Source organism: Sylvia atricapilla, chromosome 4 (genome assembly GCF_009819655.1).
Source record: "Sylvia atricapilla isolate bSylAtr1 chromosome 4, bSylAtr1.pri, whole genome shotgun sequence".
NCBI lineage: Eukaryota > Metazoa > Chordata > Aves > Passeriformes > Sylviidae > Sylvia > Sylvia atricapilla.
The window spans coordinates 48,214,173-48,235,567 of record NC_089143.1 but is presented as its reverse complement, the minus strand read 5'-3'; the positions used below and the strand labels follow the sequence as shown (position 1 = coordinate 48,235,567).

The following is a 21,395-nucleotide window of genomic DNA, read 5'->3' as shown; positions in this document are numbered from 1 at the left end:
GTCTGGTCTTTTGTTTTCTCTCAGCATAATATGGTCTTTAGGAGGTTAGCATTTGTGACACTGCAAAGAATTACTACAGAGGAATTTCCTTTGAGCCAACTGAGATCCATTTTCACAAAGTATCTTTGCTGAAATCCGTTTGGATATGACGTTTTTGGTGTTGGTTGTTGTTGTTGTTTTTTAATTAAGAGAAAAACCGTCAGAAATGAGTCTGAAATAAAAGCATCTTGAGCAGTTGGGGCTGGGCACCATGCAGGCACACAGGTGTGGAGAGGGGTTTCTCTGGCATAAGCAATACTGGATTCAGTACACAGCAGCTTCCATAGGAAGGCAAACTAGGTTGTACTTGTACTGTACAGGTGACTGTGAGCCATCTTTACCTGTCCTTTTGAACTTCTTTCAGACTGGCAGTGCAGCACCTCCTTTAGGTGGCAATAGATAAATCTGAAGGTCACTTACAAATCAAAACTATAAATGGGGCTGAAAAGGCAAATCTCTGTAAAACCAGTCATGAGAGAGCTGCATTCCAGTTCAACAGAACATACAGCTGGGGGTTACTTCAGGTGTGTGAGTCACATTTAAGATGAGTGGGACTGTTTGCTTTCTAAATTATCTTTTTTCTCATTAAAGATGGCAAGTGTGCTGAGAATACCGAGAGGAAATTTATTTCCCTGCTTACTTTTACCTCTACCATTGAATGGTTTGTGTATGAACCTTAAACAATATTACAGAACTCCAACCTCTCTTAGATTTTGAGTAACTTAGCAGTGCTTTGTTACTTCTGTAAAAATTTGGTTCACATTCCACTTTTTTCAGCTTGTTGCTACTCAAAATGCTGCTTATGCTGAATCCTGTGATGGTTTACAGTCCTGTCTAACTGCATCTGCTTCTACTAATTGTCTTTTCTAAACAGCTCAATACAGAAGAGTAGGATTTAAATTTGAGAAGGCCTCATAATTAACCCTAAAGCCAAAGGTATTCTTGTCAGACACATCTTTGCACAATTAGTACATGAAAATAATTACAAGTTTCAAAACCTAATATGCTAGGACATACTTCTTTTCCCTGAGGAATCAGTTCTTGCTTCTAAATGTTTGGCACATTTGTTTGTGTTTATTTTTGTGATTCAGGAGAGCATGTGTGAGATGTGAAAGAGGTTTTGGTAGCTTTTGAGGTTAGGATTATACCAAGGAACCTGAAAGTAAAAGCAGAAATAATGTTTTGATGGCTGTGGTTCTCATGCTTTCCATGTGACTTCGAAAACTCTCAAGACTTCCCTAAAAACAGCACAGGACCTCACTGTGGCTGCAACTTTTCTTGCACAACTCCTCCTAGATTGAATGCTGTGTATTTATAGCACTGTAGGTCATTCGGACCTAGAGTTTTTCCAGCCTTGGAAAAACTAGGCAAGAAAGACATGTTGGCTGCTGAGGAATTCTGCATGCTAATGTAAGAATGCTGTAATGCATGCAGGATAAGAAGCTGATAAGGTGGCATTGTTCTGTAGCTTTAGAGTTAAATTCTGCAAATACCATGCAGCAGACTACTACAATAACAAATTGAGAAACCTTTGGTCCTGTAGTTTCTACTGATCTTTGCAAACTGGGTGTCATTTTCATATAAATTCTTCACAATTAGCACGAGTTGGCTTTTACATTGCAAAACGTTCAGGATAACACTTAACAGCTTATGCTTTGTTAGGTAACTGAGTGTTAATGTTTTCTGTATACGTGCAAGAGATACTAGAACTAGAGTTGTGATTTGTGCTGCAATCTGTTCACTGTGTTAAAAAACCCAAACCAAAACCAACTATTGCACTAGCTGTACTTTAAAAAAAGCAATAATGGGAGCATCTTGTAGCTTTTCTCTCCAGAGGTGCTGTCTTGTCATGATCACTGCCAACTGTGAATTTGGTAAAAAACATTGTTAAAGAAATTGTCCTATGTGGTTTACTTGGCACATTCAAGTTGAAATTTTTTATGGTCAGCCTGTGTACTAATGAATACAGCTGGACTATTTAGATAACCACCCACGTCTTTAAAAAAAAATCAGAAACCTTATATCCATTTATGGTGCTAATAGTCTCAAATATTATAAAGAGCTGGTATTCTCTTGTTGCACATGAGCACTAAGGAAAGCTGTTGTGACACCTTTTCAATAAAACAAAATTTCTCTACATTTTAAACCTGTTCCAAATGCTTTTTATACAAATACAACACTTTTCTATTCTGTTCTATATAAAACCTGCAAAAAATTAGTATTTTAATACAGGAAGACATTAGGAGTGTATATTGTTCTAAATTACATATCCAATTTTCAATTTTTCCACATTTTAGGATCGCTAATCTCTTGAAACTCAGTCCAAAATGTAAGAATTGTAATAAGTAGGATTAAGGGACAGGCTAGTAGTTTAAAGAAAATCATTCTCTGGCTTCATCACCACACTTTGAGGATAGAAGGAGAGGATGTGAAATGGACAAAGCTGTATTAGGACACTGATTATGCAGTGTAGATATGTATTTTGCTGAAACTTAAAAAAAACCCAAACAACTTGTGATAGACATGACCACGTAACTGTCTAAATAACAGAAGTGAAACACAATTGTGAAGGCAGTTCACAGCAGGACATTATAAAAACACATGGAAGAACATTAAGCTAGATAATTTAGATTGTGAAACAACAAAGTAATTTTCTAGCTTGCTTTGAAAGTTCACAAGCAGGTTTTTCTAAAGATAAAAAAACTATCTTGTGCCTCTGTTGCAGAAGCTATTGTTGCCTTTCCCCCTGTCTTTGGTTGTGATTTATTGTTATAATGGACAGTGCATTTCCAGATCTGAGAGGCCTTTTTTGAGCAGCTGTACCTAACTTTCTATCCCATGGAGAATACCAAGCCCTTTGTTCTTGTTAAAGGCCCTTACATGTGAGGGTACAGTTGTGACAGTATCTACCTGGGACAGGTATGGCAAACCTGCTAGTCCGCTCTTAAATGAACATAATGCCCTTAATTCATCTGAATACATGAACGTGCAGAGCAGGTGCCATGTCTACGTGCACTGGGGGCACTGCAGCACACTCCTCTGCTCTGAAGTGCTGTACCCTAAGTTATATCCTTCATATACTAGAGTAAGTTCCTTAATCACTTCCACCTAGTACTTCAAGAGTAAATGGGTCACTCAGATCTGTTTGATGAAACTTCAATGTCAGTGCAAAGAATATTCCATGTTTAATGTAACTTAATTTAAAGCAGAAACAAGCTCACCATGTAGAATAAAACCAGGGCTGGGTGGGGGTTTTTGTTGTGTGAAGGTGGATAGTCTAGTAACAACAGTCTGGATTGTCTTCCTACTTGTCACAGTGCCTGCTTGAATAGTAGGACACTTGAAAAGCCAAAGATTGAAACAAAGTCATCTGTAATAGGCCTAAGCCACACTGAAATATCATTTTCCTATCTTATATTACTAGATGCTTCAGAGAAAATGGACTGTATTTTTTTTAATTATCAAAAAAACCCTGCAATGTCTACAAAATATAAGAGATAAATGGCTGCATGTTTCAAGCACTGCAGAAACAAAACCTTTGTGACATGCATTTCACCAAAAGTGGTTTTTTTTAGATTTAGCTGCTGTGTTACAGTTTTAGTGCACTAGTGTGACTCCGAATGTTCAAATATTTTCAATGTGCTTTTGATGAGGAGAGTGTTTTTATGCATAAAGTGCCTGTGGAAATCCAAAAGTTGCCTGCAAGCTCAATTAAGGCATATAAAAACCACAGCCCATCATACTTGAAGAGAATGGGTGCTAAGTCAGCAGCTGCAGAAAACAGCAGCAGTCCTAAGCATTGATAGGATTCAAAGATTAAGATAAGTTTGAGAGAAGAATATTATGTTGCTTTGAGAGTTTACTGTGTTAATTAAACTTCCAATCCTTCTGCTTGGGTCTTAACTCGTAACTTGATTAAAGAAAATTAGTTCCCTGAACTATTCTAGTTTAATGCTTGTTTTCATGGTAGTCTTTACTCTGGTGGGGATTTTTGTTTGCTGTTATCTTGTTATGTGGAGCTATTTTTTGACCTGTTGAAAGTGGAGTTATCAAATGCTTGGATTCCTCAGTAGGGGTAAAAGAGTTGAAGAATGGCTATTCCTTAAGTGCAGAATTAAAGGGGGTGTGATTTTTGTTATGCTAGGACTGAAGAGGAAATATTTCCATGGAAGTACTATAGTGCTAAAACTTGTACATGTCGTTTTTTTGGGGTGTACGAAGTTTAGTAAAGTACTTGGATATGTTTTGCTGTTAATTTCATGCTTTAAAAAGAGGCTATCTGGTTCTAATTCAAATTGGAGAAACTGATTTTAATGTTGCAGCAAGTATTATTTTACTTGAAACATCCACTTATGTACTGGAATGTTAGAGCAAAAGGTACATTTTATCACTTAAAATTTTGAAATTAATCTCATTTTAATCAAATTAATGTGCAATTTAATCTCTGGACACCCTAGAATTGGCCATATGCAACTGAAACCAATCTTTCAACCAACATACATAAGAAAGGAAGGCATTTTTAAAATCTAGTTTAGCTTCTTGACTAGACTGAGAAGGAGGTGACGCTAGATTACTCTTGTACAAAGAAAACAGGCAAAACCAGTCATGTTTCAGCTGTGCTGGATACCCTAGCTTCTTATTTTTGCACTACAGAACTTAAACTTTTCTGGAGACTCAGATTTAAAATACCTTTAGTCTAGCTAAATTTTCACCTGTTTTTACACATTTTTTCTAATAGATGCATTTTATTGGTATACATTGTAATTAGCCACTAAATTTCTGCCAAATATGGACAAAAATAAAAGCTGCATTCTGTTTGACAGTTTAAATCTGTTTTTAGTTTTTCTCTTTTGTTTAATCCATAGCTGGAAAAACGTCCACTTGATGTTTAGATAAAGAGAACAGTTGCCTTAATTGCTCAGAGGAAAACTGACCTTGACCATTTAAAGCTTTATGTATTCTGAAATTGCTGTACCTTCTGTATAATTGCAATAAAACCTTTTTAATACAGTTCAGCCACTATTTTATGAGCAACTTGTCACTATCTTTACCGGATGTTCAGCTGTATAAAAAAATCGTTTAACCCTTTTTAATGGATAAGCACTATTCTGTGCATTTTTTTTATTTTGGGGAGATCACTTTAAAGAAGGACCATGTGGGTGAAACATGAATACTTTTCTCTGTTAGTGAGGGGATAGCAAGAGCACTTACTAAACCCACTGATGCTGCAGCAAATTTTTGAGAAGACCAGACAGTGGCATTTTCAACATCTATTACCTCTCTAGGGGTTAAATTTTATATTGCTGATCAGCTGGGGAAAGTACACTAAGGTGGGTAGTAGAGGGAGGGGAATTTAACCCCAAAAGCAGTTGTGGGGCGATTAAGGTGTGTGGGTGTGTTTTGAGTTTGTGTGTGTGTGTGTTTGGGGGGTTTATTGCTATTTTATTTGAGGGAAAGGAGGAGAGCTATGGGTTTTTTCTCCTCTAAAATTTACGTGCCCCTCTTCGAAGCCTCTCTGCTGTTCTGCATTTGCCAAGCAGGGAACCTAGGGAGGGCTGGGACATGGTTTCTAGGTTTGCCCTTGGCTCTGGAAACTGAAAATTTCGGTGTCTTACCTCTAATTGCTGGGGTTTTTTGTGCTTGGGGACAGGGAAAAAGGATCATCTGTATTTCCTTCCCTTCTAACCCGAAAAAAAAAAAAAAAAAAAAAAAAGTATTTGCGTAAGGAGTATTTGAAAGCACGTCCTCTGGGGGGTGGAGAGGAGCGCTCACTTGGTGGTGGTGGTGGGGTTTTTTTACACGAGCAGCACATCCGCGTTTACAAGCTCGGGCTTCCGTCCCGTGTCGCCGGGGGCGGTGCCGGGGCCCGGCCGCCCGCCCACAGCCCCGCCGGGCCGGGGTCAGCCCGCCGCCGGCCTCGCCTCCCGCCCGCCCCCGCCATCTTAAACGCTACGCGCCGGCGGCGGGCCGAGGCCCGCCCGTGCCGCTGTCCGGGGAGATGGCGGGGCCGAACACGGAAGCTTGGACGTGGCTGCTGCGGCCGCCCACGGCCACCGAGCTGCTGCTGGTGGCCCTGTGCTGGCTCGGCTGCTACTGGCTGCTGCGGCGGCGGCCGCGGGCGCTCTCGGGGCTGCCGCCGGGCCCCGCGCCCTGGCCGCTCGTGGGCAACTTCGCCTTCGCCCTTCTGCCGCCTCCCCCTGCTGCGCAGGGTGGGCGGTGGATGTGAAAGGCGACCGGCTCTCCCCCGCCCTCTCGCCCCACGTCTTCCTCACCGGCCTCACCAAGACTTACGGCAGCGTCTTCCGGCTCTTCGTGGGCAGCCGCCCGTTAATCGTCCTCAACACTTTCGGGGCGGTGCGGGAGGCGCTGGTGCAGAAGGCCGAGGTGTTCAGCGACCGGCCCTCCGTGCCCCTCGTCCTCATGATCACCCACCACAAGGGTAAGCGCCCGGGGCCGCCCTGACTCCCGCCCGGGGATGGCCGGGGTGCGGGGGCTGCTCGGGGCCGTGGCTGCTCTGCCGAAATGGATAAATAATTCCCACGAATTGTGGACTGAACCATTGGCTTGCTTTTTGCTCCTCGCGTGTGTCCCTCGCCCTGCTGCTGACAGAAGGCGCTCGGAGAGAAACTCGCCCTGCCTTGAGGTGCAGCATCCCCCGCCAAGTTGGCAGTGCTGTGCCGTGCACCACAGAGCATCTCTGGGTGACTGAAATCTGCCCTTTAGCTCTGTGTACAGTAAAGCTGCTGAGGGTGGTTTAAGCTGGAGAAGAGGAGGCTCAGGAGAGACCTTATCTCTCTCCGACTGCCTTGAGAAGGGCTTGTAGCCCGGGGGTGGGGCGGGGAAGGCTGTCGGTCTCCTCGATAATAAAGGGATAGAGAAAATGGCCTCAAGTGGTGCCAGGGGAAGTTTAGGTTGGGCATTCGGAGGAATTCATCACAGAAAGGTGGTTTGACAGTAGAATGGACTGCACAGAGAGATGGAGGAATCACCGTCCCTGGAGGCCTTTATGGAAAGGCTGGATGTGACTCTCAGTGCCGTGGTCGCGTTGACAAGGTGGTGTTTGGCCATGGGTTGGAATCAATCTCAGAGGTCTTTTCCAGCCTCATGCCTCTGTGACTGTGCAGGGGTTTAAGGCACAGTTGGTCTGTCACCTGGGGGCTTTCTGATTTTGGCTGTGTGAAGGGAAGAAATTTGAGGCGGTGCTACAAAACCTGAGCCACTCTCCCAGTTCTTACCAAGGTAGTGGTGGCAGAGGTCAGGCTTCTGTGGAGTCTCATTGCTGCACAGACTGCACTGCCTTCGTGTAAGCTACTGTTTCTGAGATATTTGCAAATGTGTTATTCTGCTTGTCAAAACTTACAGAGCATATTTGGGTTTGGTTGTCTTTGTTTTTTTAAGAGTCCAAAGGAGAGTTACTGGCTTTTGCAGCAAAAAGATGTGAAGAGTTTAAACACATGCTGACAATGCTGTGGGTAGAATTTCTTCATGTTTAGTTTTTAGGTCATTACTAATCTCAGTGTTTATGGAAATATACTTACCCTTTTTTTGGTTTAGGAGCCCAGAAGGCTTGTTAGTGTGCTAGCTTGTTGTGAAACTGACCTTTTTTTTTTTTTTTCCCCAAGGCTAGGAAAATCTGGTTTTTAAGTGCATGAAACAGTTTTTTATTTTTTTTTCCCTATACCAGAATTGCCCTAGTAAAGTGAAGAAGAAAGTGAGAGACCTAGATCATGTTTATTAAAATGCTCTCAGGTACCATAGCTGAAATCAGTTTAAAGAATAAAAAATAAATTATGAATTCTGTTGGTTTGATGATATTATTCCAAGACAGATGTTACTGGCACAATGTTATCATGCGTGAGTATTTTTAGGTACAGTACTTTAGCAAGAACTGGAGGAGGAAAGGGAAAGAGGAGTTAGATAATTTTAGCAGTACTGTAAAATATCACGTTCATGCTCATGATAGATTTTTTTTCCTTGAATGCTGTGAATTTCGTATGTTTCTTGTTCTCTGTCAGACTTTTTTGAATATGGCGAAGCAGTTGGCAGCTTCCACCAGTGGGTGCTCCAGGAGAGTTGGAGGTACCAGGAGCCTGTTGTCCATAGACAGAGCATGCTGCAGCCAAGCCCAGGGACCGTGCCTGTCGGTATTGCACTGTGGCAGGGACACTGTGTTGCTCTAGGTTTGGTTTTATCTGGAAGGCCACCATAGGTGTGCTCAGGCATGAGGACTGCAGCATCAGGGCTGCTCAGTGGTCCATAACACGTCCCCAGCTGTTCCATAGTGCTCACGTTAGCAGCATACTGAATTGCCACGGACGTAGGAGTATTGCTGAGTGAACTGCAGGGGTGGTGTGTTCTGAATACACAGAGGGAGAAGTCAGTGAATATGGGCAGTGGGACCACTGCCCCTCACAAGCTAGATCTCCAAATGCTGGTGGAAATTACAGCTGCTGTCCCTGTGCTGGCTTGGGTTTAGTGGTGGCATGAGGAGATGACTGAGCCTTTGCAATGCTGTGTTTGTGCTAACGAGTGTTGCTGGTTTTGTGTGTGGTTCATGGGAGAGGTCAATGGGTTACAGCACTCAGACTGGAGGCCTCTTAAGATTGATTTGGGAGATAATTTCAGGAGTTCATGGGACGTGTCCATGGGTCAGGACAGCAGCAGTTGTGTTATTGTGCTCTAGGAAAGGAAACAATAAAGGCAGGATGATGGGTAGATTCAGATCTACCACTCACAGTTTGGGTACTACAGCTCTTGTATGTTTAGTGTCCATTTGGGTTCCTGCATGTCCTTGGATTCTTTGGGTTCCTTCATTCTGTAAGTGAGCAATTGTGGCATAAACTTACAGAGCTGTTTTCTTGTAAGCTACACTTGCTGGTGTAGTTTTGTCTTTACCTTGAGCTGCCCTGCCAGATGTGGTATGGAAGAAAGAAGGGCTTATCTCAGCTGTGTGGCTCTATTGCATGTAAGATGCAAATAAAATAATTGTGCTGGGGGAAGAGCAGGTAGAAGTATCAGAAATGGCAAATACTACGTTTCAACAACTCAGTTAGCAAGTGAGGGAGGCTGCCTTCTCTGGATAGAAAGTGCCACAAGAACTTAAGGGAGAAGGTAGTAGTCAATTCTTAATTAATTAATCATCACATATGTCTACAGAAAGAGAAATAGTAGGCTGGGGAGAAGCAAGACATTTCTGTGGTCTAATTTTAGTATTTTAGTTTTTTGTATTCTATAGCTACAAGAGGTAGCAAAGACTGAATCTGCCAAGTACATGGAGTCAGAGTGGTTGTCTGCCTTTGTAGTCCTTCCCTGTGCATATCCATGTGTGGACATCTGACAGTACAGAAGTTGAGTTATTAAATGTCATGACTGCTGTGTTTGTCAATGTCCCCAGTATTGTAGCAGCACTAGAGCTAGCAGTAAAAAATGATGGGGATGGAGGAGAGTAAGTAAGCCATTGCCAGAACTTGCTTCTTGTAAGGATTTGAATTTCTTTTCGTGTAGAAAGGGGGAATAAAATGAACTCCCTGATTTTGTGAGTTTGTTGGTTGTATTGAAAGGGTTTCATTATCAGCTCATAGGAATTAGGCCTCTGCAGAGAGCATGAAGTCCTGGTTGTTGTTGCTTCAGAATTTATTATTACATATCCTTCAGGTTGTGTTGTTTGTTTTGATTTGATTTGATTTGTTTTCAGAGGAGGTTGCTTTTGTTCTTTGGGCATTTTTTTAAGAGTGGAGATGTCTGTGCTGACTAACCTGGATTTTTCAGACAGGCAGATTTTCTTTGAAATCAGCAAAGGACTATTCCATTATTGTAGCTCGGCAGAGATGCAGCTGAGACTTTGCTTTCTTCTTTACCTCTGTTGTTCTGTCTTTATGCTCTTCTTCTTCTTTAATCTATCTCCTATGTCATTCTTTTTAAATTTACAAATCAGTTATTAGTGTTCTGCAGCAGTTTGGGCTCCGGGGACATCAGAAAACACCCATACTCTCTGCAGGGCGCTGGAGAAGCTCACTGGGTGTGGGGAGGTGTGGTGTTAGTGTTAGTGTCTCTGTGGGCCTAAGCGAGTCTCTTTTACATTCAAGACAATAGGTCTGTGTTCTGTTATGAAAGTGTTTGGATCCTAAAACTAATTTTCCTAACAACAAAAAAGGGAAGAGATTGTGGATGAATAGCCTGTTTTGGAGAAAATTGTTGCGGGGTAGAAATAGTGATAACTTTGTTTTGTTCCAAGAAATCTGTATTTCTGTCACAACCCAGCCACAAACGCTGGAGACCCAAGTTAGTTCTTGGCCAAATTCAGCCCCAAATACTGCTGTTTTTCCACTTAACCTACTTGAGAGCACCAATGCTAACAAGGAGCAGTTGAGAGAGGAAATCTGGAAAGTTTTTGGTTCTGTTTTTCAAGGGCCAGGAAGTGGGCATTTGAATAAATTGCCTGAGAAATGTCTTCATGCAGAGAAGATGAAATACAGCTGATTCTCAGCTTGTCTTGACTCTTCCTAATGTTCTTGTTTAGGACATTTGAAGCTAGGTCATGTATTTGTATTCTTTTAGCATTAAGGGCTAGGAACATTAACTTGTAATAGAAGTGTAAGTAATGTTAAGTATTGAAACGTGTTGCATCTTCTAGTGTTTATGTACTACTTCTATTTTCTTATGGCCATTTTCGCTTTTAAATTCAACCTTAAGATTTGCTGTTGACAGAAGAATTGATGTTGCTTTTACAAAGTAACTTTTTTGTTTCCAGGAAAAAAAAGTATCATTTTACTAGAAGTATAAATCCAGAACTAGGTCATGTTTGAGGACTAAACTTTCTCAGGTTAACCATTACATTAGAAATCGCAGGTTGTGTATTTGTTACCCTGTGATGTCTTTGATGTGGTCTTTTAATTCAACATAAGAGATGTTTCCGTTTGAAAGTGAGTAATAGGGATTTAATTTAAATAGTGTTTCATAATGACACAATCATGCAGAACAAGTGCCTAGGGGCATCAAAACTGTTGAGATGCAAATCAAGCAGGGTTTTGCCAAGTGACTCTGAACCTGTCTTCATCTTCCCAAGTTTTCTTGCAGTGTGAGTATCCTGTATTTTTGTTATAACTTAAAGATAAAGCTCGCTTGTAATAGACACGCTTGCAAAAAGTATTGAGAAGTTTGTATACCACGAAGGAGAAAAGATGCAAATCAGTTTGGGTTTTAATGTCTTCTGTTATGCCTTGCTGAAGAAGTTCATATCTCAGGATGTTGGGGAGAAAAGGCTGTATCTAATTGTCTAACTAAAGGCTTTATGTCTCAGACTAACTCTTCCCTCTTCTCCGTCTATTTGTGTCTTGCAAATTCTAATGAAACTAGTGCTGCAACTTCAATATTTGTTTCAGTCATGAGGAAAAGGAAGGACAGGATTTCCAAAAGCTGAAATAAAGAACCCTGTGTTTTTCCCTTAGCTCCTAGACACGTGTTTGGGAGAGTTTTGCTGTGTATCATTTCCTTCTCTTCTGGCTCTTGGGTTGCAGACTATTTCTAATTGAAAATTGAGCATTTTGGTTTCAGTCTCTCCCTTTTTCTTTCAGGCGTTATCTTTGCACCTTATGGCCCTGTCTGGAAGCAACAGAGGAAATTCTCTCTGTCAACACTGCGTCATTTTGGAGTAGGAAGACACAGCTTAGAGCCTAAAATCATTGAGGAGCTGAACTTTATAAAGGAGGAAATGCTGAAACACGGAAAAGATTCATTTAATCCTTTCCCAATCATTCGCAATGCAGTGTCCAACATTATCTGTTCCATGGCCTTTGGCAAGCGTTTTAACTATGAAGATGATGAGTTCAAGACGATGCTGAAGAACATGGCCCGCGCCCTGGAGCTGAGCGTGAACAGCTCCATGATCCTGGTCAACATCTGCCCCTGGCTCTACTACCTTCCCTTTGGGCCTTTCCGGGAGCTGCGGCAGACTGAGTTAGACATCACGGCTTTCCTCAAGGGAATCATTGCCCAGCACAGGGATACGCTGGATGCAGCAAATCCCAGGGACTTCATTGATATGTACTTCATCCATGCGGAAGAAGAGAAGAGCAAGGAGAGCAGTTTTAATGATGATTACCTCTTTTTTATCATTGGTGATCTCTTCATTGCAGGCACAGATACTACTTCCAACACATTGCTGTGGTGCCTGCTCTACATGTCTCTTTACCCTGAAGTACAAGGTAAGACTACTTTTATTCTAGGTGATTTATGTCAGACTGTAAAGCTCCAGATGGATGCCCAGAAACAGAAGAGAGCAGTGACAGTGAAGGAATCATTTGGAATCCCAAGAGTTTGTGTTGTATGTATGATTTGAAAGGTTGGTATGTATTGGGGTTCCAGGTATCTCTGAGGGTCCAGCCCTTGTGGAGAAATGGCTTATATCAATTAGTGGATGGCATCCTCAAAAAATCTTGAAAAATCTTGTCTTGAAAAATGAAAAAGGTTTTAATAAGGGAAGAAAATAATACAAACACAAAGGCAAAGCCGAACACAGTGTAGGGACAGATCCCCATACACCTGCTACAACATCTCAAACATGCCCTGAGCTTCTTTGTTCTCTCTCTTCAGTACTTAATAGTTCAGGTGGGCTATTTGACTTTTGGCCCAATGAAATCAGTGACAGGCTTTGAGTTACACTTGCCAAACCCAATCAATGCCTCTGTGCTGGCACTGAGCCGATTACAATGAGAAGGGCACAGAACTCTCTAGCTAAACTTCCTGAAATGTCTAAAGGTAAACTGAAACTCTTTCCTTATACAGAGACGCCCACTTGGGGATGGGGGGTGCTTTACTACAGGTATGTAATCAGGCATCTTCTATCCTGCTGTTCAGTAATGATTTCTGAGTTAGTGCTATATATTAAGTGCTAAATGGCCTTTTAATCTGTGGATTTCTTCTGGTTTGGGAGAACTTTATCTTTCCCAAGCAATTCTAGGGACCTTTAGCATGTTTGAAAACCTTTGGCAGTTGTGACATTCCAGGCATATGGCAGTGATATGTGTGAAGACCATAGCTAAGGTCTGCTTTATGCCTCCATGAGCAGGGAGGTTCTTGAGCCTGGCAGTAGAGTCTGGGGAAGTCAAACACTACCTACTGTAGAGGAAGATCAAATCAGAGGCAGCTTAAGCAAACTGGACTTGCACAAATGCACAGCACCAGCTGTCAGTGTTGTTAGAGGGCTTCTCCCCTTCAGTCTTGAGTGCTCATGGCAGTCAGGTGGGTTGCTGATGATGAAGGGTAGGGGCGACAAAAACAGAGGCAGAACAAATTGGTCATGTTCAGTGTTAGGGAAGGATGACTGAGGGGAAACCTTATGCTATCTACAACTATCTGATCAAAAGATGCTAAGAAGATGGAGGCAGTCTCCCCTGAGGTGTGTGGTGGAAGAAAAGGAAGCAGAGGAAACGACCTACAACAAGAAAACTCTGATGAGATACTAGGAAAAGAAATTGCCCTGTGAATATGGCAAAGGAGTGACACAGATTGCCCTGAGAGTTAATAGAATGTCTGGGTTTGGAATTTTTCAAAACTAAGTGGGTTATGACCAGCAGTAGTCTCATCTACTCTGAGTTGAATCTGTTTGGAAAAGTCTCTTTAAATAGGTCAGGATCCTAGTTTATTGCACAAAGTCAACCAGACTGTTGACCAAAGATTGCATTATAGGGCACCAGTTGGGTCATGGGAGAGAAAAATTCACTGGGGACAAATCTAAAGTAAACTTTTATTGCATAGGCTTATTCTTCTGTTTTTAATGTTGTGTAACTGCTTGACTTGATATGCAGTTATGTGGATTAGATATATTCTAAATTACACAAATGGAATCTGTAAGAGTGTTGTGGGTTTTTTTTTAACCTCTTTTCCTTCTGCCTGGTACTACATGTGTATGTGCTAGTCAAATTTCACTTTTCCGCTGATCTCTAACAGTTTTATTACCTCTTTCTGATTCTCCCTTATGCTGTGGCTCTTGTCAAGTAATCTAAAATATGGTTGATAGTTCAGATTGTATCACTTTTAGTATCCCATTCCTTATATGCTGATTGCCTTGGAGTTATGTGTGGCCCCCTTTCTTTTTTATACCTGGTAATACATTTCTCTTAAATGTATTTCCTCCCTAGAGAAAATACCTGAATTGTTTATTTTTAGAAGCAGCAAAAGTTTCTTGCAGACATGGAAAGACAAACTAAGGGCTATCAGAAGAAAAAAATATTTTTCTCTTTGGAAAACAGTTTTGTTTTTTACACAGGAAAGAGAATGTTGTGGATGGACATCATGGTAAAATCATGAGGAATATCCCTGACTTTATCTTGGTCTTGCATTCTGAAGATCTGTGAGATTTTTAAATATATGAAAAGTAGTGGAGCAGTTCAGATAACATGCTATTGCAGAGACTGCTGGGGTTTACATTTTGCAGCTGGTAATGTGAGCAGTAGTTGGCTGCTCTCTGTATAGTTCCTCAGATTTTTAGAAACTCTGAACAAATTAATTGTTCAGGATAAAGCACTGGTGTGACATTTGGTCTCCTTTATCTTTTATATATTGAAAACTTTATTTATGAGTTTAGATTACTGTGGACATGCAGGCCTGAGTACAGGGCTATGATACGTCCCTAATAAAAGTAGCAAACCCCCACAGAGAAGGAACTGGAGAGTCACACCATCAGCTCATCTCTTGCAGTACTTTTTTGTGGTTTTTAATGTTCCTCATGCGTAGGCTTTTTTTCTGGCAAACCCAGCAGGTGGCAGCAGCTGCTTGTTAGACACAGTCCAAGCAGCACTTTGGGATGCTGCTCGGGAAACTGACAGGTTTTTTGCATTGAGCTTTTATTTAATCTTGTATCACTGCTAAGAAGAGAAAAGAGCAAAAAGTCAGAATATCAGCATCCTGGTTGGAAAAGGCAGGCAGGACAACCACAAAGTAAGCAAGATATAAAGGGTAAAAAATTAAAATTTACTTTTATTATTTTTGATTAAAGGTTAGTTTTGAGGTTTCCTCTTTCAAGATTGTCTTTTGTGGCATAGCCAGATTGCAAGTTACCTGCCAGAAAATGCACATCATCCTCCATGTACATAGGTGAAGCAAATCCTGAATCTTGGAAACTTCCATGAAGAGAATTACTTGTATGCTGAGCCTTCAGTGAAGTGAAAGGGGCAAGCAAATAGTTTGATATTTTTTGCTTCCCATGGATGAGAAAGGAGAGAAGCTCATGCCTTCTTTTTTCTTTTTTCTTTTTTTTTTTTTTCACTTTGCAGAAGGGCTGTGTGGGAATGGAGCATCTGCTGCTGGCTTTGGGGGAAATAGCTGAGTTTAGATTCTGTGAATGGAAAGTAGGAAATGGCAAGAACGAGTTGAATGGCTTCAGTACTTGCAGTAACAGCACCAGAATTCCTGCTCCAGAATGAAGTATCTAAAGCAGCTGCATGAAAAACTTTCCATCTCTTCACACTCAGGCGCACACTGCATGCAGTTCTCTTACCATTCAAGTTTTTAATTGCAGAGCAGAAGCTTCATGTTTTCATCATTCAAGTTACTACATAATTAAACTCTTAAAGTAAGATTATGAATATGTTTGGAGTAGCAGCAGGACTTTTCTGTACTTTTCTAATACTGAAGTGCTAGCGAAGTCTGTCATCTCAGTAGCTGTTGTCAAGATTATGCTGGGTTGTTCTTAACTAAGTCTGTTCCTAAGACTAATGTTGGCATAGCTGTTTCAGCTAAGAATCAGATCTTGAAGTAATTTTTGAGAGATCTATGTAAACAGTGAAGCAAGCACAGTCAAATGAAATTGAGATGATGTCTTCTCACGTATTATGTCTTTTGACTTCTTTATTTTTCTTGCTCCCTTGCTAGAGAAAGTTCATGCAGAAATTGAAGCAGTTCTAGGACGTGACAAAGTTCCCTCTCTCGCTTACAAGGCTCAAATGCCCTTCACAGAGGCAACCATTATGGAAGTGCAGAGGATGACTGCAGTTGTTCCCCTTTCTATTCCTCGAATGGCCTCAGAAAATGCTGGTAAGCATTTCTAGAGACTTGTTACTTACAGCTTTCCTCTGGGGCTGAAGATCTTACAGGACAACTAGTGATAATTTACAAAAACCTCATTTATGTATTAAACCTCTAAAACAAATATGTAAAATGCCCTTTGTAGGGAGCAGGAGGCCTCGACCTAGTTCTCTATGTAAGCAGCATGTCTGACCTGACATCCAGTAGTTTTTCTCATCTCGAGTGATTTCTTCTTTGGGGGTTGGCTTGTATTGACTAATGTGCTTAGTCATAGTTGGCAGCTCAAACTACCATTGTTTTTGGCATTCTGACACAGAAGTCTGAAATGATCAGTTTAGAGTAATTGGTTTGCTAAAGGCTTATACCATTGGCCTCCACATGTACAGAAAACGTTAAGAAATTTTCTCTTACAACTCATCTGTGTGTTTTCATAAACATAGCTGAGCACTGGCCAAAGTCAGTGTGAAAGAGCCATACTTGGCTTTTAAACCTATTACTGAATTGATCTGCTTTTTTTAATGTTTTGATTTGCAGGAGAGTGAGATGCAACAAACTGAAATGAGACTAGTCATTTCAAAACCCTTGTGTCACAAGAGTTCAGAATCCACCCTTTGACTATGGTGGAGCTCTGTGACAGCACAGGAGCAGGAGGAAAGTGGGTCACAGCATTAGGGTGCTGCAGAGTGCATTTTTGACAATTGCTGGCTGCTTCCTTTTCTCTGCAGAAGCTTTTGGTGTAGCTTGGTGTCTTTCCAGCTGCTCAGGCTTGTGTGATTCTAACTCAAGCAGGGTAGCAGAGATGACCTTTGCCTTCAGCTTTTGCTGCATTTGCGGCCCACAGCTAGGGATCAATATAATTTTTGTGACATCCTCTTGTTGTCTTTTTACTGGTATTTTTCCCATGTTTCCTTCTAGCAACTTGTCACATTTCTGTCTCTGTTTCTGTTCAAAGTGCTCCAGGGATATAATATTCCTAAGGGTAGTGTGATTGTGCCCAACCTGTGGTCAGTACACAGGGATCCTAACATTTGGGAGAAGCCAGATGAATTTCAACCATCAAGATTTCTGGATGAAAATGGCCAGCTAATAAAGAAGGAGTCATTCATTCCTTTCGGAATGGGTAAGATAATCCACATGGAGTCATTAGCTGGGTGGGTGGGTGGGTGGTGGTGTTTCAACTGTAGGGCCTTGGGGGTGAGTGTTGTAAAAGTTACACTTAGGACCAATTATAGAAGTATATTTATTATCACAGTTGGCAGCTTGCAGAATGGTTTAGGTTCCTAAACAGCCAGTTACCAGGTGGAAATTATGAATTGTTCTTTGACACTACTTCTGCTGTGGATGTAAATATTATTAAAGTGAACTAGTACAGCTGAGTAAGGCTTAGACTCAAATACAGGAGGGCCAGAGCTTCGGAGTTCATTGTTTAATAGTAGTTTCAACCTTTTTTGGACTGTGGTAGCACAGGAATTACATGTGTGTTAACTAACTATATAAAGCCAGTTATAGTTCTCTTCTAACTCTTCTTTAGGTAAACGTGTATGCATGGGAGAGCAGTTGGCAAAAATGGAGCTGTTCTTGATTTTTTCAAGTCTTATGCAAAGTTTTACCTTCGTGTACCCTGAGAATGCTGCGAAACCATCCATGGAGGGAAGGTTTGGTCTAACTTTAGCTCCATGTCCGTTCAACATAATAGCTCTGAAGAAATGATAGAGTGTCAGAAAAGATTAAGCAAAGAAATGCTGCACTTTTAAAAGACAGCTTTTTTGTTATTATTATTTCTAGCTTATTTTGTTACTTTCTTTCCAGGAAAAAAAAACCAATTGCATAGGCTTTCCTAGCCAGTGAGAATGATCCATTTAGACTTCTGGAAAGAGATTTTTTTTTGTCCATTGTTGCATTCCACAGATGAACTGACAGCATAGTTTTTAATTTGATATTAAAACTTGGTGGGCTTAACCTCTGTCTATTACTGTCAGTTTGTCAAATGTTGATTATGGGAGAATGGTCCAAAACATTTGTTACTGTTCTGGCAAATAGTAATCATAAAAAATTGTCAAAGCAGGACATAAACATTTCATTTACCAAAGGAATGAAGCACATGTAATGCTAAAAGTATTAATGAATGAGAGATTGGTAGCATTTTCTGTGAAAAGAAAGGTTATAACCTTATGAGCTTAAGTAATTATGTATACTTCTTGGAAATTACCAAATGACATTACTTTTAACCTTGGAGGATTCTTTCTTGCAAGTGACTTACAGGGGGTAGGAGATTGGATCCAGATATCCTTGAGATTCAGGGCTCACTATAAAAATCAGGTACCAAGTCTGAAAATCCAGGATTTGAGGCCAATTGACTCATTGAATATGCCATATTCTCAACATGAAACGAGCGTGCAGCATCTGGATGCAGATGTTTTCTCTCAGAATACAAATGAGAGCGGAATTCTCTAACGAGAAACAGCAGAACGCTGTTCTCTCTGGTGCCAAACATTTTCAAGACATCTGTGCTGCCTCTCTTGCCTCATTGTTTACCTCATGGCAGCACTGGCTGCAGGCTGGATGGGACCAGCAGCTGCTCACTGGGGAAAACACAACATGTGTAGTCCTGACGTCGAGGCTGGCACTCAGGTTTTTCATCCACAGGCAGTGTGGACAGTACTGCCACAACCTCTGGCTTTGGCAACTGGGGTCTTCAAATATGTCATCACTACAGTAGTACAGGTGAAGGTCTTGCTGTGGAACAGGAGGAAGCTGACAAACTTGAGGTTTGAATATAGTGGCTCTCTCTTTGTTATCTTCCATACAGAGTAAAAATATCTGCAGTTCATACAGTATTAGTGTATCAGTACCTTACTCTTTACGTGCTGAATCCTAGTGCTGTTAACCACTGTCAAACCAGCTGCCAGGGAAACCTCATGGTAATTGTTTCAGAACAGGGCACTCAGTCTTGCCGTGTATTTCAAGCATGGAAAGTGATCTTTTGGGGAAATATATAACAACTAACCTTTAAATAATTGTTCTTAATCATTCTTAAATCTCTTTACACTCCTTTTGATCTGTCAGAATTTCATATCATATGACTTAAGTTCTTATATACTCTTCTAATGACTTTTTTCTCTTCACCGGAGAGCTAGAGAATACCCAGAGCCCTCTTAATGTCAACTATATGAGACTGGAATATGAACTTGAATGTAATTTAGACTTGGGTATATTTCATAGCAGAAATGAAACCTAAATTGTAAAAGAAGAGAGAACTTCTCAGCTTTAACTTAATGTATGGTTTGGTCACTTTTAACCTTGAAGTTTTAAAAGCCAGGTAGTGCCTAACAAAGACTGTAAGATAGTTATTTTGCATTTAAATTAAGGTTTTCTGTTAACTGTTTTGAATAACAGAGTGCCTTAATTTCTGAATTATGTATTTGGTTGGTCAAGTATCCCACTGCTTGTATGAGAACTTTCAATTCTTAATTAGGTTAATTTTGCACTGTATAGGCTTGTGGGTTTAGATTTTTCGGTATGAAGTTTTTGAAAACTTAGTACAATAAAAAGTTGAGTTTGGTACCAGTGCCAGTGAACTTGCTCTAAAACCTGACAGCACTGGAGAATTAAGCACTTTATTTAATTTAATTTTGTATTTTCCAAGTAATAAATAGATTCGGTAGAGTTGGGATTTTTGTTTGGAAATCCTATAATTATGCTTAATTGAGAAGCTAAAATTAAGTGCTGATAATATTTATCTTTCTGTTTAAATGCCTCTTTAAACAACATAATTATGTTGGTGTGCAACTGATCACTTGTACAGAATACCTGTCCTTTTAATCAATGAGGACACATTTGAAAAGCACTTTAGTATTTTTTTTTACAGATTCCAAAGCTGATGCAATTCACATAATCCCCTGGTGTGTGAAACTGTATATATTTGTGCTTGTTTTGCCTGCTGAGTTTAGTTTAAAATGTCACCTTTGAAAACTATCCTTTGAAAATTAACCTTGTACAAATACTATGTTGAGAATGTGGTTTTTGGTGATACCTGTAATCAAATGCTGCAATATATGACAAGCAAAAATTACTGATGAGAAGTTCCAGTCATGTCAAGGTGTGCTAGAATACAGGATGATATTGGAAATGGCAGTAAAGAGCTGCCTTTCATACTGTCCAGGTGCACTGAAATTTTCACAGGATACCATGAAAATAGCTAAACAATTTAAAAGCAACAATATCTTTGTGGTTTTCAAAGTGTGTTGCCATCTTAGGCAAACTGTAAAGAACACTAGCAGATTTGGTTTGTGTTCGTAAATGTATCCTCCCCTTCTCTTTTTTAGCAGAGGAAGCATCTCAAATGCCTTGTTGAAAAATGTATGTTCATTTAAGTGGGTGACTGTTTCTGAATGCTGAAAATATCTTTATTTCTAAAATTACTTTGCTTCAATGTGTTTTTATTTTGAATAAAGTAATTCCCAAGTGAGTGTTTCACAGCTTTGCGTAGTTATTTCAATGAGATACATTTACTGATTAACCTTGTGGTGTTTGACATCTTACATCTTGCAGAAAAAGCATCTGAGTGAGAAAATATTAAAAGTGCTTTCGATGAGGAGTGAAGGAGGTGGGGAAACAAAGTGAAATTGGGAAAATAACATTGCTAGGCATGTTACGATCAAACGATAGAGGTTTTTTTAAAAAAACACTGTTATCCAGAATAAAAGAAGAGGAAAGGGTAGAGATGAGGAAGATAAAAGAGCAAATGAGTTTTCAGCAAGAGGAGGTGTGCAGTCTGCAGGAAAGAAAACCTGGGCAGAAGTTGAGATGTAGTTTATTTTGGACACTTGTCATCACAGGAGGCAGAGGGCAGAGAAAGGTGCTGCGAAGGGGAAACTTGAGGTAGAGGGCAAAGATCCCCCAAGGGGTCTCAGGGGAAAGTGGGAGATCCTTCCGTATGGAAGGCAGGGGCTGGGCAGGAGCCAGGTGAAGTGTATGTGGGGAAGGGGTGGGTATCAGCACTGGTGTTAAACAGGAGCTGGGCACTCAGGAACAAAAGCTGTAGGTGGAAATCTTATGTCTTATGCCCTGGAGATAGGTTGCAGGTTACTTGGCATAGTGCGCTTTTTTTTTTTTTTTTTTTTTTAATGGCAATTCATTATTTTCTACTTAGCTGTCATTTGTGTTCACAAAGATCATTAAGGGTGAGTCTGGGTAAAGCTGCTTCCACAGCCACTTCCTGCTCCTGCCTAATCCAGGTGGATTTTTTGCAGTAGGTTTGTGGTACAAAGTGCAGAGGTATGAGAATACAATACTTTATTTGAATAAAACAAGCTGCTGACTCGAGTACTAGT

At 40.7% G+C, this 21,395-nt stretch overlaps 1 protein-coding gene across 1 annotated transcript; it reads left to right on the top strand.

The window, feature by feature from the left end:
* The first annotated feature begins 5,995 nt into the window (after window positions 1–5,995).
* Window positions 5,996–20,530, top strand: CYP2U1 (cytochrome P450 family 2 subfamily U member 1). The gene is given in 6 exon segments (XM_066317829.1): window positions 5,996–6,247; window positions 6,250–6,478; window positions 11,613–12,242; window positions 15,910–16,071; window positions 17,015–17,182; window positions 17,594–20,530. Coding segments are annotated over 6 exon segments (1,578 nt in total). The 5' UTR covers window positions 5,996–6,037; the 3' UTR covers window positions 17,773–20,530.
* The last annotated feature ends 865 nt before the right edge of the window (window positions 20,531–21,395 follow it).